General features: G+C 44.5%; 1 protein-coding gene across 1 annotated transcript; it reads right to left on the reverse strand.

The window, feature by feature from the left end:
• Positions 1-1754: 1754 nt before the first annotated feature.
• bbc3 (BCL2 binding component 3) lies at positions 1755-10033 on the reverse strand. Its single transcript, XM_028418940.1, has 4 exons — positions 9707-10033; positions 8402-8819; positions 5595-5791; positions 1755-3931 (listed from the first exon to the last, which is right to left on the reverse strand). Exons 2-4 carry the CDS (start codon positions 8805-8807, stop codon positions 3836-3838), a joined length of 699 nt encoding a protein of 232 aa, XP_028274741.1. The 5' UTR covers positions 8808-8819; positions 9707-10033; the 3' UTR covers positions 1755-3835.
• Between the last annotated feature and the right edge of the window lie 5095 nt (positions 10034-15128).

Genomic DNA, 15128 nt, shown 5'->3' on the forward strand with positions numbered 1-15128 from the left:
GTTCTTAAAGCAGGACACGACCACATTTGACCTTTCAGTAGGAAGTTGACAGTTTAGTCTGGAAAACATTTTTGTTTCTTTTTGTATAGAGGAACTATGAGCGACCACAGACTGCTTAAAATGAGAGAAGAAATTGTCCCGTCAGTGTGGTGTGATGATTGATGGTGTTTTTATTCTCATGCTTCTGGTGCAGAATTGATGGACTTTAATTAATTTAGTCTGTTTCTGTTCAACACACTGACTGAAAGGAACAGTGTGAGTGCAGGACTGTGTGGAAAAACACAAACGAGGAGAAACAGATTACACCAAAAACAAGTGCAGCCTGCAGATGAAACCAAAGGGGCGATTAGGCAGCTTGGGGTGCCACTGCTCTTTTCCTTCAGGGATTAGACGAGCAGATTAATTATGGAACGTCCCTTTAAGCTCATTCTGCCCCTTTAATTAAACCCAAACTCTTATCTGCTAACACACACACACACGGACTCCACTCTGCACACTCTACATGCTGACGCTGCTGCTTCTCTCTCTCCTTCCACTTCACAGACTTTTTCATTCTGTCCTTTTCTTTCATGTTCTCTCTCTCTCTCTTTTTGTCTCTCTCTCTCTCTCACACACACACACACACACACACACACAGTTAAACCCCAGCCCAGCGCCCCTGCTGTGTGGTCACTCTCTCTCTGTTGCGGCAAAAACCAAGTAGCTGTTGTTGCGACCAATCAGATCCCTGATTTTCCTCTGAGGGCTGAATGATTGGCTCCTTCAGCCGAGCAGTTTAAGAAAGGATCTCTAGTCATAGTGCTGCCTGTTGACTCAGTAACAGTGTGTGTGTGTGTGTGTGTGTGTGTGTGTGTGTGTGTGTGCTCTACTCATAAACTCTACAGACAATGTGGTCTTCAGTAGGTGTGCTGTCAGCTCTGCAGCAGTAACATCACGTCCTGAAATAAGTCCAGACTTTTGAGAGGCTGGATGAGGAGAGTGTTGACACCTGAGCTTTAAAAAAATAAATAAATCAGTAGCCACAACATAAATTGATATAGCATGCTAAGAGTTTAGCTCTTCATATTTTAACTTCAAACAGTTCAAGCACATCACAACAGACACACTTGTTCGTATTTTGCACATGTTGACAGATTGTAAACACTTTGTGCTGTGTGTGTGTGTGTGTGTGTGTGTGTGTGTGTGAGCAGCGTCTCCACCTCCCATCTGTTAATCCGTGCTCCTCCCAGATGTGAGGTGCGGTGGGGCTGCTGCTGCTGCTGCTGTGCCTCCAACATCTGTAAACATCTGGCAAGACTAAATTCCAAAAAAACATCCTGTTGACCCAGCAGCTCGTAGCTGTGTGTTTACACACTGTGGTGAAGGGACAGAAACATGTCTGCTGTGCTTCTGCATCCATTCTGACCAAGTTTTGCCCTCCAGATTTTTGCCTTGTGGCTTTTTTTTTTAAAATCAAGATCTAGGTACTCAAGACACAAAGAACCAAGAGAACATAACATGACATGACATGTGGACCTTACCTGGAGCGCCACTGGCTGGTCAGGAAGGCCCACACACTGCGACGAGCTGGTATGACAATAAAGATTCTTGAACAGCTAAACAGCTGTTATATATACATTTTCCTCCATTTTTAGAACATTTCCTGTCGTTTTTTGCTTCTAATTTCAGTGTACAAACTCCTTTAGAACTCAAAAACACTGAAATGGTGTTATAACTATAACTAGTACTGCAAATAAAACCCCAAACACATGAAATCTATTTATTCTTATCTTTATTGTATAAAAAAAGAAAACAAAAGTACAAAATCCATGTAGAAATTTCACAATAGAAAAGTTGAAAAAACAGCAAATACACACTGCATGTGACCAACGCTGAGCATCGCTGGTAGGAAGGAGGCGAGCGCTGAACCAGGAAGTGCACTCTCACAAGGAAACAAAAACTACCCAACGTGTGAGCGGTCCGATCGCCTGCAGGCGGAGTCATACGTGATGACAACCATGGCTGAAAGCGCTGCTAGCAAACTGCTCTGCAGATATAAATGCACAAGCTGCTAAAATGAGTTTGATCTCTGCTTCAGCCTCATGTGAGCGGCTGCGACTTTTTACATCAAGGCTTTCAGAAACATGAAACCAGTGTAGCCTAGGCCGGAACCAGGAAGTAAACGTTGAAATACTCCATTAAGTGGGCACTTTAATCCAAAGTACATTACAGTACATACATCTGCATCTGAGCATGTGCTGCTTTCTGAACTTAATTTACAATAAAAACACACGCCGGTGTGTTCGCCTCAGTCGACGCTCTGAGTGTTGCCTTGATTTGGGCCTGATTTCTTTTTCTTTGTGCTTTAAAAGGGAGAATTTCGCATCCCTTCCACCCTGCTGCTCTTCGTGCTTTGTAGCCAAACACACAGCTTTAAAAGATTGTACCGTTGTCAGTTACTTTTCATTAATGTGGGCAGTGACAAAGAGCTTTCTAAATGTTAAAGTGTGTGTGTGTGTACAGTGACAGCTTTAGTTCCCATCTCTGTTTTAACAACTCAAATACAACTTAAATCATAGTTTTGATCAGGAATGGAAGAAAAAATATATAAATACATTTACATAAAACTTTCAAAACAAAAAGAAAACGGCTACAAATAGGCTACTCTTCAAAATAAATTAGGCTCTCCCGTACGAGCAATTCTCTTTTTAACTACAATGAAAATAATCGCACAACCGACGGGGTCATTGTACAGACGTCATCCAATACTTTTCAACAATCAAAATATCCAGATCATATATTTTTCTTGCTCATGGAATACCTTTTCAAATCCACTGGATTTAGATTCAGACTGTTGCTCAGAAATACAAAATCTCTCACTTATATAAGTACTTTTACAAAACTTCTGGATAAGTTAAATTCATCTTCCAAAAGAACATTTACAGTCAATAACTATAAACACTGTCGACACAGGCGGCTGCCAGCTCCCAACACTGGCAGTGTGAACGGTGTGTGTGTGTGTGTGGTGGGGATTAAGCTATGTCTGTCCTGAAATAACCCTCAGCTCGAACATTTGAATGTAATACAAATGACACTTGAATTTAGTGACTGCAAACAAAGCACTTAGAGTGTTTCATTGAGTGTGTGTAGCTGATTGTCCTGGTGTTGGAGATTAAACCTCAACAGAGCGCCAAGCAGAAAGGCACATTGTATGATGAAGTGAAGCAGTTTGGGATTGGGAGAGATGGGCTCGCTCCGTTGTGGAATAAAACCCGACTTTTAGTTTTTTCCCTGCGATGCAACCACAGCATCCAGTTTCACAGTTTAAGAGAATGGAGACACAGGTTGCAACAAAAAAAAAGACATGACAACATGCACACGTCAGACCAGGGGCATGAACAGGAAGTAGAATTTGTTTACAAAATGAAGGGGACAAAAAACGATGTTTAGGTGACTAGGCTTCATTTCTTCACACATTACCCGTTTGACCCAGGTCTCCTGTGCACACACACACACTCTCACACACACACACCCTTACTCACAGCTGCTATATAAACAGCAGAACCCCCGAGACATGACAAAAACAAAACAAAAAAACATTTTACAGAATGTACAGGTAGGCGAGTGACCATCGGTCCATCAGCTGCAGTCCGTGCCAGCAGACTGACTGACGGACAGACAGGCAGGGTCCAGTTTCCACAGAGAGCAGCCTGATCCAGCCCACACAGGTGGATCTGACACCAGCTGCCCATCTCCTCTGTTCAAGCAAATGTTTCCCTTTTAGGGCCTCGTTAGCAACCACAGGTTTACTGATCGACAGTACCAAAAAACAAGCTGCAGGTGAGACGGCAGCCGCCTACGTGAGCCTGTAGAGCGGGCTGAGCGTCTGGGCGATAAAGTTCAGGAGTCCTCGGCAGACATCTCTCCAGTTTTGCCAGTGGGGGGCGATGTGCTGTGAAAAAAAAAGACGCAGAGTTGTTAGCAAACACATAAAGACATCTGATTGGAGCAGCAGGGTGCACACATGCACGGCCGCCATTGTTATCCTCCCCTGTTGTCATTGTGAGCATTACCAAGGACCAAACCACAAAATAACTTTATCCAACTGTCTAAGCGCCACCAGGCTCACCGACAAACTGCTCTATGCTGGGCTGACTGCTTTACAGCCATGAACACTTCTGAAGCACATAAACTGATGAGTTTTTGATCTTGCTGCCTAATTATTGTGTGCATGAGATGATCTGCTGCAAGAGAAAGACGTAAGTGAAATAAATAGGCAGAAAGCATGGGTCCATGTTCCATCATTTCTCTCAGTAAACCTGGTGTTGCATGCTAATAACTCAGAAATTTGAGTGATGAGAGGTGATGCTAAAAAATGTGCTAAATATTTATTTCGTCCTTGTTGTCATGTGTCGGAGCCTGCACTCCCTTACATGACTATGGTCAGCTGATCCTTTCTGAACCTGATTTATCATCTCACAAGAGTCACATGTCCGTTTTGTGATTGTAGCAGAAAGTCTGCATGTGTTGGAATAATGAGAAACACTCGGCCCCGGCTCGGACATGAGGATAAACAAGTGTGTGTCTGTGTCGCGAGGATGCGATTCTGAGCTGCTGCCTGAACCTCACATGCTTGTGGTTGTATACGCTACCTCCTTCACAGTCTCCATCCCTCATTCCCTTTGTTTCAAACTGCTCATTTAGAGACACAGCCCGGCCCCACTCTGGTTGTAAACAACACACACAGTTTCTTCAGTTTACCCTGGAGACAGAGCGGGGAGGCGACAGTTCAGTGAGGGAGGCAGAGCCCTGAAACCTGCTACACTTGTCCGCTACATCCTCATAAAGTGTGCGATGTCTGAGTGAGAGCCGAGGGTGGCTGACGTCATCTTTGTTTATGTGCATAAGGCGGGAGAGAGGGAGAGCAGAGGGGGTGTGTGTGTGTGTGTGTGTGTGTGTGTGTGTGTGTGTGTGTGTGTAGTGGGGGAGGAGGGGGAAGAGTTGCTGCCAACTCCTCACGCGATCTGGAGCGTAGAGGGAGGGAGGGAGGGGCAGGAGAGGGTGAGATAAAGAAATAACAATCAAAAGAAACAGACGACAGGGAGGAAAATGCTGTCATTTAATCTGCATGTTTCAGCTGCACTGCAGAGCTGTATCTATATGAAACAATAATTTTATTATTGATCATGATAACAAGAAGGAAACAAAGAAATGGGGAAGAAGGAAAGTGGAACGGGAAAAGGAAAAAAAATCTCAGGTGGCAAATCTTTGATATCTCTGCACAGGAGATTTTATTTGTATAAAACAAAACAAAGTGAGATGAGCAGCTGTCTCAGAGATGTCATCGATTCACTCACACACACACAAACATTGATCTGTCTTCACTACACATGTCACCCCTGCAACAACACCCTGTCCTGACTGAAGATTCAATGTAACTGTTCAAGGACAAGACAACAATTCATACAGAAAAGTCTGCAGCACAACAACCTCACTGAGTGGTTTAACTCAGCCCGAGTGTGTGTGTGTGTGTGTGTGTGTGTGCTTTACGCATTAGAGAAAACAGAGAGGTCAATGAGGTGAAACATATGAATACTGTCTGAGACTCTTCTTACCGCTCTGCGGAGGACGATGATGTTGAATTCATCTCCGATCACTCTCAGCTGGTTGGCCACTCTTCTGACCTCCATCTCCTGCACTGCCTCTCCTCCTCTAGGGGCACGGTGGTGTGGCGAAGCCCTGGATGGTTGCTCATTTTGGGGCAGCAGGTCAGGCAGAGGTCCCTGTCTGCTAGAGGCCTCCATGCCCAAATCTGCACCACAAGAAAAAAAATACAAAGTCAGACAATACAACACTAAAATTCTTCTCCTCTTTTTATTTTTACCATCTGTCTGTGTTTTGAGAATAATATCCATGAATGAGGAGACAGAAGATTACTGCAGAGCCTCTGGTTAGACTTTGATTCGAGACAAGCAGTGTACATTAAAATACTCCTAACACACCAGTGTACACAGTGAAAGTCAGGGGGATATGTGCACACATAGTTTTACACAAGCAGGCTGTACAGACCAGGCTGCCAAGCAACAGATACTTTTTTTTAAAGTAAACACTAGCACACACCCAAAAACACACACACAGAAACCCCGACACCCCACCTGTACAGGCAGTGTGCAGATATCTGTTCGTACAAGTAAAATATTCAGTGTGCACATGTTTAGAAACTCCGACAACACAAAACAACACGCAGTTCCCACACAAACACACATTTCTTAGGGCGCCTGTTGGGGTGACGGTGACTTATTTTTCTCTTCATGGAACTTGGGAGAGTAATCTCTTAATCTGCTTAATAAGTCTGGTATGGAGAGGTACGCTTATCTGTCATGTGTGTGTTTGTGTGTTTGTCTTTACTGGCTGCAGTAAACACAGATACCTGAACCCTCTGTCTGGACATTGTGATCTAAACCTGCTGGTGATGTTTCAATTATTTAATTTTAAAGTAGTTCTGAATCTCAAATTTTATTCCTATATATGACTTATTTCCTATTTTTAATCAGCGTGTGGTCTTCTTCTTCTTCTTCTTCTTCTCTTGCAGTCCATGATTTCTTTTTACATGCAACAGTACGTTACAAAGTTACATTTATTTCATTGCGTGACCTTCTGAATACCCAATAACCCCTCCGCTAACTTTTCTACGACACAACTTTGTCCAATCACGGCTTTTCTGTCCCTGCTTGTCTCCAGCACAGGACAGAGCGCTCACCAGTCTAGTTGCCACAGAAACGGGCACCCCTGGCAACCACAGCATCTGCTTCGCTAGGAGGATTACAACTGATCCTTTAAAGATGCAGGTGACTAGACAGGCAGAGAGAGAGAGAGAGAGACAGAGGGAGAGAGAGAGAAAAGAGAGAAAAGAGAGAGCGGCAAAAAAACAAACAGGAAAACCCTGGCTTGTTGCCAAGGTAACTCTAAAGCAGCGCTCCTGGAAATGTCTGCATCCGATTGGAGGACGGAGTGGGGGGCCGAGCTGTGATAGGGTGAATGAGAGGAAAGGGGGGGGGAGCAGGGCAGGAGGTGAACCTGGCTGTTTGATTGGCTGACAAGGCTGAGAAGGTGACAGAGAGACACACTGAGCAGTTGACTATGGGGGAGACAGGATGGGGGGAGACAGGAGGGGGGAGGGAGTGTTAAAAATCAAGACGGGCTGAACCTGAAGAGGGGAGGTGCAAAGGTTAACTGGAAAACTCTCCTTACAACTAACTAAAGGATTACCTGACTCATTTTACACACAAATCGACAGGACTCATTTAAATAAACACTGACTGTTTACATCAATGTGTACAGCATCTGATTGGCTGTCCCTTAGATTTCATTGACTGATTGACTCGTCTCTTATGTTGCAGAGGTGTATAATTAGCTTACTTACAAAAACTAATAGACAACACTTTCATGAACTCACGGATTAGCCTGATTAACACACTTTAAGACAAACTGACTGAAGTACCTGATTAAACGCAATTGAGCTCCATGAAAAAAAAATAAAAATCTTCAAATTTCCTGCCGCTGACAGATTGAGGAAGACAGACTTTATGCAGCTTGATGGAGCTCAGAGGAGGAGGAGGTGGAGGAGGAGGAGGAGGAAGTGCAGCCACAGCACAGAGGACAAGTCTGAACATGCCTGCATGCACAGCTGACCTACAGCTGAGAGGAGGAGGAGGAGGAGGGGTGTCTGTTTACATTGGTACAAATCTCACATAACATGGTGGCTCAGTGCCAAATTCAAACCTGCTGAACCACCACATCTGAATTTCCCTTTCTTTCCCTTCAGGAAACTGACAGACACACAATCAATGTTTTAGCCAACAAAATTGATTTTACCGTTTCCTGAAGAGAGAACTATTATTTGATTGCACGGCTGAAAACAATGACAGGATAAGACATCAAGTGCACGAAAACCAGTCTGAGCAGTTCACAGTCTGTAGCTGGCCTGTGCTGGGACACATTTCCTCTAACGCTGTCCTCTTCCTATCTCCTGACCCTCATCAACACAACCCAAACAAACTCCTGTCATGGAAATACAGACACAGACATAACCGATACTCTCCTGCCAACTGATAACTCTCCTGTTTACTTAAGGGTGTGGAAAGCAAACTGTTGTGAGTGGCTGATGTCTTTCAGTGTTTTATCCAACAAATGTGCAGCTTGTTCCTTCAGCAGAGGCTGTAAATCAATTCTGGCTCTGCTTTTGCTGACAGGCACGATGATAAGTGAGCTGATACGGATCTTAGTGCTACATCGCGCCCTATCCCGGCCTGTCAAAACAGAGGGAGCTCTAACCCACATGGTTTTTCACTACTGCTTGAATGTGAGCTGGTTTCACCCTCCACCCCACAGTTTTCTTTGGTTGTAAATGTCGTGACCTTACCTGACTGCTCTCCTGAGAAGTCACTGGGTGCACCTGTGCCCCTGATCCTCTCACCCCTTCGGTTGCAGAGAGGCGAAGGCGGAGGCGTCGGTGATGGCGATGACACAGGAAACTGCTGGTGAGAGTGGGACTCGTCCCGGCCCTCTGGGTGGGGGTAAGACAGCGGGTACGACAGGTAGAGGGCCTGCAAAGGGTGCAGATGGTGGTGACTGTGGTGGTGTATGCCAACGGCCCCAGTGCTAGTGGTGATAGTGGTTGTGGCAAGCAGGCCCGGCCAGGTGTGGAGGGGGCGAGGCAGCTCCATGCCGCAGGAGTTATGGTGAGGAAGAGGAGGATTTCCTCCACCTCCTCCACCTCCACCACCTCCAGTTTCTCCAACACTCTCGATGGTCTCTGCACGGGCCATCTCAGTAGTAGCCTTAAAAAAAAAAAAATCACGCACAAGAAAGATAAGCATGTATTTCTCAATGTAAATTATTATATTATTAAATTAAATATTACTAAAACTATAAACGCAATGAACGTTTGTTATAAAACAATAATAAAAACAACAAAGAAGAACAAAATGGCCGCAGACCGGACAGGTGCGCTGTAAAAAGTGTGAAAACGTTGATTTCTGAGCTGCTTCGGTTTGACCCACAAACCTACATCCACCTGTCGGCCGCTAGGGGGCAGCGGCGGCACCGGAGCACGTGAGCACCAGACTGTGTGTTTGTAAACAAATCCCTGCCGCTCGAGCGCAAGGGGGAGCGCGCACGCGACGCGTTCACACACACACACACACACACGAAGAGCAGAGGCGCGTGCGCATTTAAAACGACACTTTATTAAAATATAAAGAAACAACAAAAATGGCGACGTTCTAACGGCGGGGTTTTTAACACCCAATTCGACAAAAGTCCGGTTTTTTTCCTGAGGAAACATCTCAACATCTGCGAATAAAAAGCAATTTAAACAGTTAACCGGTCCTCGTCTTCTTCTTTGGTGCTTTTAATGTGTTTGCTGCTGTTTCCGTGCATTAAATTGTGTTTTATATTAGGCGAACAGGCTGCTAACATGTCGGGGCATGTCTCACAGAAAACACGGAAAAAAAACACGAAAACATGGAGTCACCGTGCGAAAATCCAAGGTTCGTTCAGAACTTGGAGGGTCGGTTATAAAATGTGAATAATGTCACAGAAACAGTGAAGATATCGCTTAAAGTTCAGAGCTTCTTTTTTTTTTAACTACAGCTGGACAGATGATGCAACCGCGGTGCTGTCAACCCCGAGCCGTGCAGCCGTGAAGCCGCATTCATCCACTCACTTGGTGTGTGTGACGATCCGTGGTGAGTCTGTGTGCAGGTCGGAACCCCGCGGTAACAGGTGGACATCAGAGACACGGACAGAGAGAGAGTCAAAAACAACGAGATGCCACCGGTGACACGGGCGATGGAGTCCACTCGGAGGGAAAACCAGTCATTTCACTTCAAGTTGTCCCAGTTTGGATTGTCTCAGTGGAGGATTCTGTCTCAGATTAACCCATCAAAACAAGAGATAAGGACACTCGGTCGGTGGGACAGTGAGGACAGTGAGGACCGTGCTGTCTGTGCTGCGGTCTGTCCGGGCTTTCTGCTCCGAGCGCTGCTTCTCTGCTTTTACACCCTATCTGTCAAGCATGACGTCAACACCGGAAGCAGCATAGCAAACATTCGACCTTTCACAATAAAGCACACCGCTAATTTAACACGCTCATGTACAAAAATCACACTATACTTTGGTTTGTTTGCGTGTAAAATCGTTTTAAAGTGTGAATTAAGCTGTTAAACATCATTCAAGACATTTCTAAATCCACTTGGTTTAGATTACATTGTCAGAAAAGATCTATAGGTGTATGCAGGAGCAGCAATATGCGCGGGAACCACGCATTTCCCCCCGTTTTATTTCATATTATGTCACGTGTACACTTATGTATAATCCGTTCACCATGCACAAGTTTACGTTTCTCAGTTTTAGCTTGTTTTTGGGATGAATCCGGTAAAAATGCGTTTATTTTGAAGGCGCGTTGACCGATCCACTTCCTCTCGTCTCTCCTCCTCCACAACAAGTGCTGACATGCTCCCTGGCAGGATGCTGCTGTGTCTCTCACCTCTCACCTTCTCCTACATCCTCTTTAATTTGTGTCATTAAGCATTTAAACATTTGTGTTATCTTAAATCTGAAATGCATCAGGTCACACACTGTATCCTGTGTTTTTCTTTGTCTATCATCTCACTAATTTCCTTATCATGTGACCAAAACACCCACCACCCCAAACCCCCACCTTAAATACACACACACACACTTCCTTTCTTTGACACCCCTGTGTAACAGTCTCCCCTCCCTCCAGTTTCCTTCTGTTTGACACATCTTCAGCAGCTGTAAACGAACACAATGTGATCCTGTGTGGAGCGGAGCTGAGTCAGCCCTTTCTATATAATAGCACTGTTAATAACACAGTCAAAACCATTAGGACCTATAATCACTCCTGTCTCCTCAAACTGAAGTGTAATCTGTCTACTCTGAGCTCATTGACTTTAATTTCAACCATAGTTCTGAATACACAGTTTATTAATGCACAGGCTTTCCCTGCAGTGCAGAAGCCACTCAGATGCGACATGTCTTCTGGTGTCAGATTTCAGTCCAGCAGAGGATTTGTTCGGTCTTTGTCTGGGATTAAATGTTGCTGATTTAAATGTGTTGAATATCTGTCAAACAATGTGTTGGCATGTGTTGGTGCATAAATAATAAACACAGTAAACATAGACGGACAGGCAGATAGTCAGGGCCAGTTGTGAGTTTTGCATTGACCTCCTGGACATCACGAGGGTGCATCTATTGTCACATGTGTAACAATCCAAGGCGGCGCTCGCTGTGGATTTATCTCAGGCATGGACACCAAAACGTGGCTTCACCTGACACGTGTTCGTTTGTCTGCTCATTCGAGTCTCTGCACAATAATTAAAAATCCCTTTTTGGGTGGACACATTTCCTTTTATAGAAATTATAATCTGGGATTAGTGAATGTTTTGGTAACATTGGAATCCAATTATGACAAATAATCCAAACATGCGGCCAGCTGTTGAACACATCTGTCACATGTATGGGTCTTTTCCCACTTTGTGAACATGCATTTTAAAGTTGCACACATTGTTCGGTGTGTTTAATCTCAGATGGTGTTGCTGCAACGCTTGCACACGTGACAGTAACGTTTCATGGGAGAGACCTGCAGTAAAGTCACAACAGCAGGCTAATTGTTCAAGCTTTTACACCCTGCATAACATTAGCATCCGAAATGACTGCAGACACCCCCGCCGCCTCGACCCCTGACCCTCAGATCTTTGTCTTCTGGAAGTGGCCTTCAGCTGCAGGGCATGAGACAGGGCCGGCTCAGCTGAGCCGCGGGGTCGGAGGCTGTTTAATCGGCTGGAAACGGCAGCTTGTCTCAAGTCCTCCACCCCCTTCCGCCTCACCCAGCGTGGCACACACCCCCTTGTTTGGGGACGAGGGGGTGGGTGTGTCCTCTCAGGTACATGTCTGGACGAACATCCTCTGCCAGCTTTGACACAGGCAGACTCTGCATGACATGTGGTCAACAGTCAGCTTGTAGAGGCGGACAATGAATGCTAACGTGAGTCTAAACCCTGTCGGATGATGAGCTCAATCAATCCTCCTGCATAGACTAATGTACCTGCGGCCTGTGATGCTGTCTGATGATTAATTCATTGTCATTTTGATTAGCGTTAGCATTGATGGACAAACAGGGCGCCTGGCCTGCTGAAGCTAACTTTATTATTACACAATAATCATCTAACCTTGTTGTGACCTTGTGGTTGCTGCTTCTTCTGTTTCTGCTCCAACACGTCACACCGCTCACATGAAAATAAACTCTGATGTTCATTTCCTTCCCAGATATCATCTTCTTTTCCTCATTCTTTGTCGCGCATGCAGCAAACGGCAACAACAACACATCACACTGAACAGTTTGATGAGGCTCAAAAGGAATCCAAATGATTTCACATCCAGTTTAAAACCCTAATGTGAATGAAAATGTCTCCAATCCATAAGCCAACATATCAGTGGGCTCCTTGTTTCAGTATTTGTGTATTAATTTGACGTGCAGCCTAAAAACTCATAGGTAAATAAAAACGTGTGTACATCCCAAATAAGTCCTTAATTTTACCATTTTGGGGCATAGAGCAGCTGTTCTTATTTGTCTGAGTGCATTCGTGTTTTTCAGCATCATTGCTGGCACATCAGCATCTCTGACAGGGCACCAGAGCACCGATGCACCTGTGATGAAGTCACTGGCCGGGTTTTTGGTTCCAGGCTGCATCATCACAGTTGTTTTCTGCTCTGTGTGTGTGTGTGTGTGTGTTAGTGGGGGTTATTCCCTGTAACCTGAGTGCACTCATGCAATAGAGAGGTGATATGACGGCACCAGATAAGGTGTACACACACACACACACACACACAGCACTCAGTGAGCAATGCCTTTACCTGCAACCCCAACAACACACACAGACACACACAGACACACACAGACACACACACTGGGTAATCTATACCTCTGTAGCTGTGATAAGCATGTAAATGAGATCTACCACCTCGTGCCTCACGTTGAAACAACCCTCACAAATTAACACACCTGTCCTGTCTCTGCTGTATTTATATTTATATAAAACTTCTCTTTACTTTTTAGCAACTATAAAATTTTGTTTTAAAACTCAAACTTCATATTATCAGCTTTTTATTGTTATTCCTTATGTATTGCTTTTACTGTAAAGAAATGACTTTACATGTTTTATTCTGGAACACTAAGGGCACTGCTGAACACCTCAGGTATAATTTTTCGTGGTGAACACATCAGGTGAAAGTGATGTTTGGGTGTGTAACAGAAACATCTGTCTATCCTGCAGCAGTCAGAATCTTGTATTAGAGTTTGCTCTAACGTTAAATTGCTGTTTTTCTTTTTATTCAGAGGTCACTGCTGCCTGTTCTTACCCTTGACCCCTCTCTGCCTCTGACCGTCTCGTATTGTTTTTAGGTTTTAAAGCAGGTGCAACACATGATGAGAACTTGAACCTTCTGACAGTCATGAGGAATCCCCACCGTCTGTGTGTGTGTGTGTGTGTGTGTAGCTGCTGTTTGTCCTGTGGTTACCAAAGCAGAAGATCTCAGCACTGGTCCACACAGCTGAAAGCTGAGCCAGTGTTTGGGTTGCTAGAATGACATCATCGCTTTCACGCTAACCCCCTCCTCACCCTGTCTGTCTGCGCCTCTTCTCTGTATTCACAGCTTCAGTCCATGAGATTCAAAGAAGGAGAGAATAATAAAAGCGCGTTAGTGAGCAGCACCTTGTTAATGATTATATATGACTGTCGGAGAGTCCAAACATCACGCCCTGTCCTTGGTCTCATGGGAAGCATCAGGCCAGACAGTGCAGAAAAGCAGTGTGCCAAAAGCTGCAGTTCCACTGATGTCCACTAGAGGCTGACCTCAAAAGTGCGTCAATCCCCACAGACCTCCATGTTAAAATGTCCAACTATACAGCAGAAACAAACACTTCCCACATCCCCACCATTAAAGGTTCACCCATATTCATTATCGATCTGTATTGATTATTAATATTGCTACCATGGTGTTAAATCTCACCCCGACCTGAAGGTTAACATGCACATATGTTGGCACTTTTGTTGTTTTTATGTCAAGGAGATATAAATATGGACGACATGACAGCTCCTAAAACTGAGGTTTCTTTTTTATCTCTCGTTCTGAATTTCCTCCAGCCATCTTTGCCATCTGCTTCCTTCCCCTTAGCTCCTCCTTGTTGTGATAATCATCTGTTAAGAGTGTCGGGAGAAGCTGTGGACGCTCAGGTCATGTTAGACCTGTTAACAGGTGAAGGTAGCCTGTGTCTGAGTGGGCCCTGGCTGCTCACTGTTATCAGATGTACGTTGTAATGTTAGCAGAGTGCTGATGGGATCATACAGAGGCTTGGTGCCAGGCAGCTAAAGATAAAATGGAAAGAAGCTCTGCTGGTATTCAGACAAAACAACGGCTTTATTATCTGTTTCCTGATAATCAGAGACTCGGGGTGAATTTTAAGTTAAGATAATTTACCTGTGCAGAGGTCTGTCAGCACATCCACAGTCGACTCGTTCCAGCTCTGACACGAAGCGTCAGGAAACACTGTGAACCTGAAAATAAATACACAATAAAGAGGATCACTTCAAACCATTGAATCAGGGCACAGAAGCAAATACATCAAGTGTTTCTGCTGAATTCTCTGTTTTTGTTTGTTTGTTTGTTGCATCATTTTGTTGACCTCATTTGTTCAACAAAAACAACTTTGTGGAGTCTCAGCTTTCCCCCCAGCGCCCTCTACTGTTACACAATAATTATTATAATTACTTATTAATAATAATAATAATAATAAACAGGCACCTTTCAGAATACCCAAGGTCAACTTAAGGATGAGGTGGATGGAAGCTTGCTAAATTGTCCAAATTGTCCTTAAAAATGTAGTAAAACGTTTCCTTCTGCATCCTTTACCTGCAGAGAAACAAAAAGAAAACATCAGGTGTGTTTATGAGGCAGACGTGTGAGAAATGTGATGGATGCTTTGATGAAGAGGAAGAAAAGCAGCATTACCTCATCTATTTCACCTCAAACAGAGACGGACAGATGGACCGTGTGTGTGTGTGTGT

Source organism: Parambassis ranga, chromosome 13, assembly GCF_900634625.1.
Source record: "Parambassis ranga chromosome 13, fParRan2.1, whole genome shotgun sequence".
In the NCBI taxonomy this organism is placed as follows: domain Eukaryota; kingdom Metazoa; phylum Chordata; class Actinopteri; family Ambassidae; genus Parambassis; species Parambassis ranga.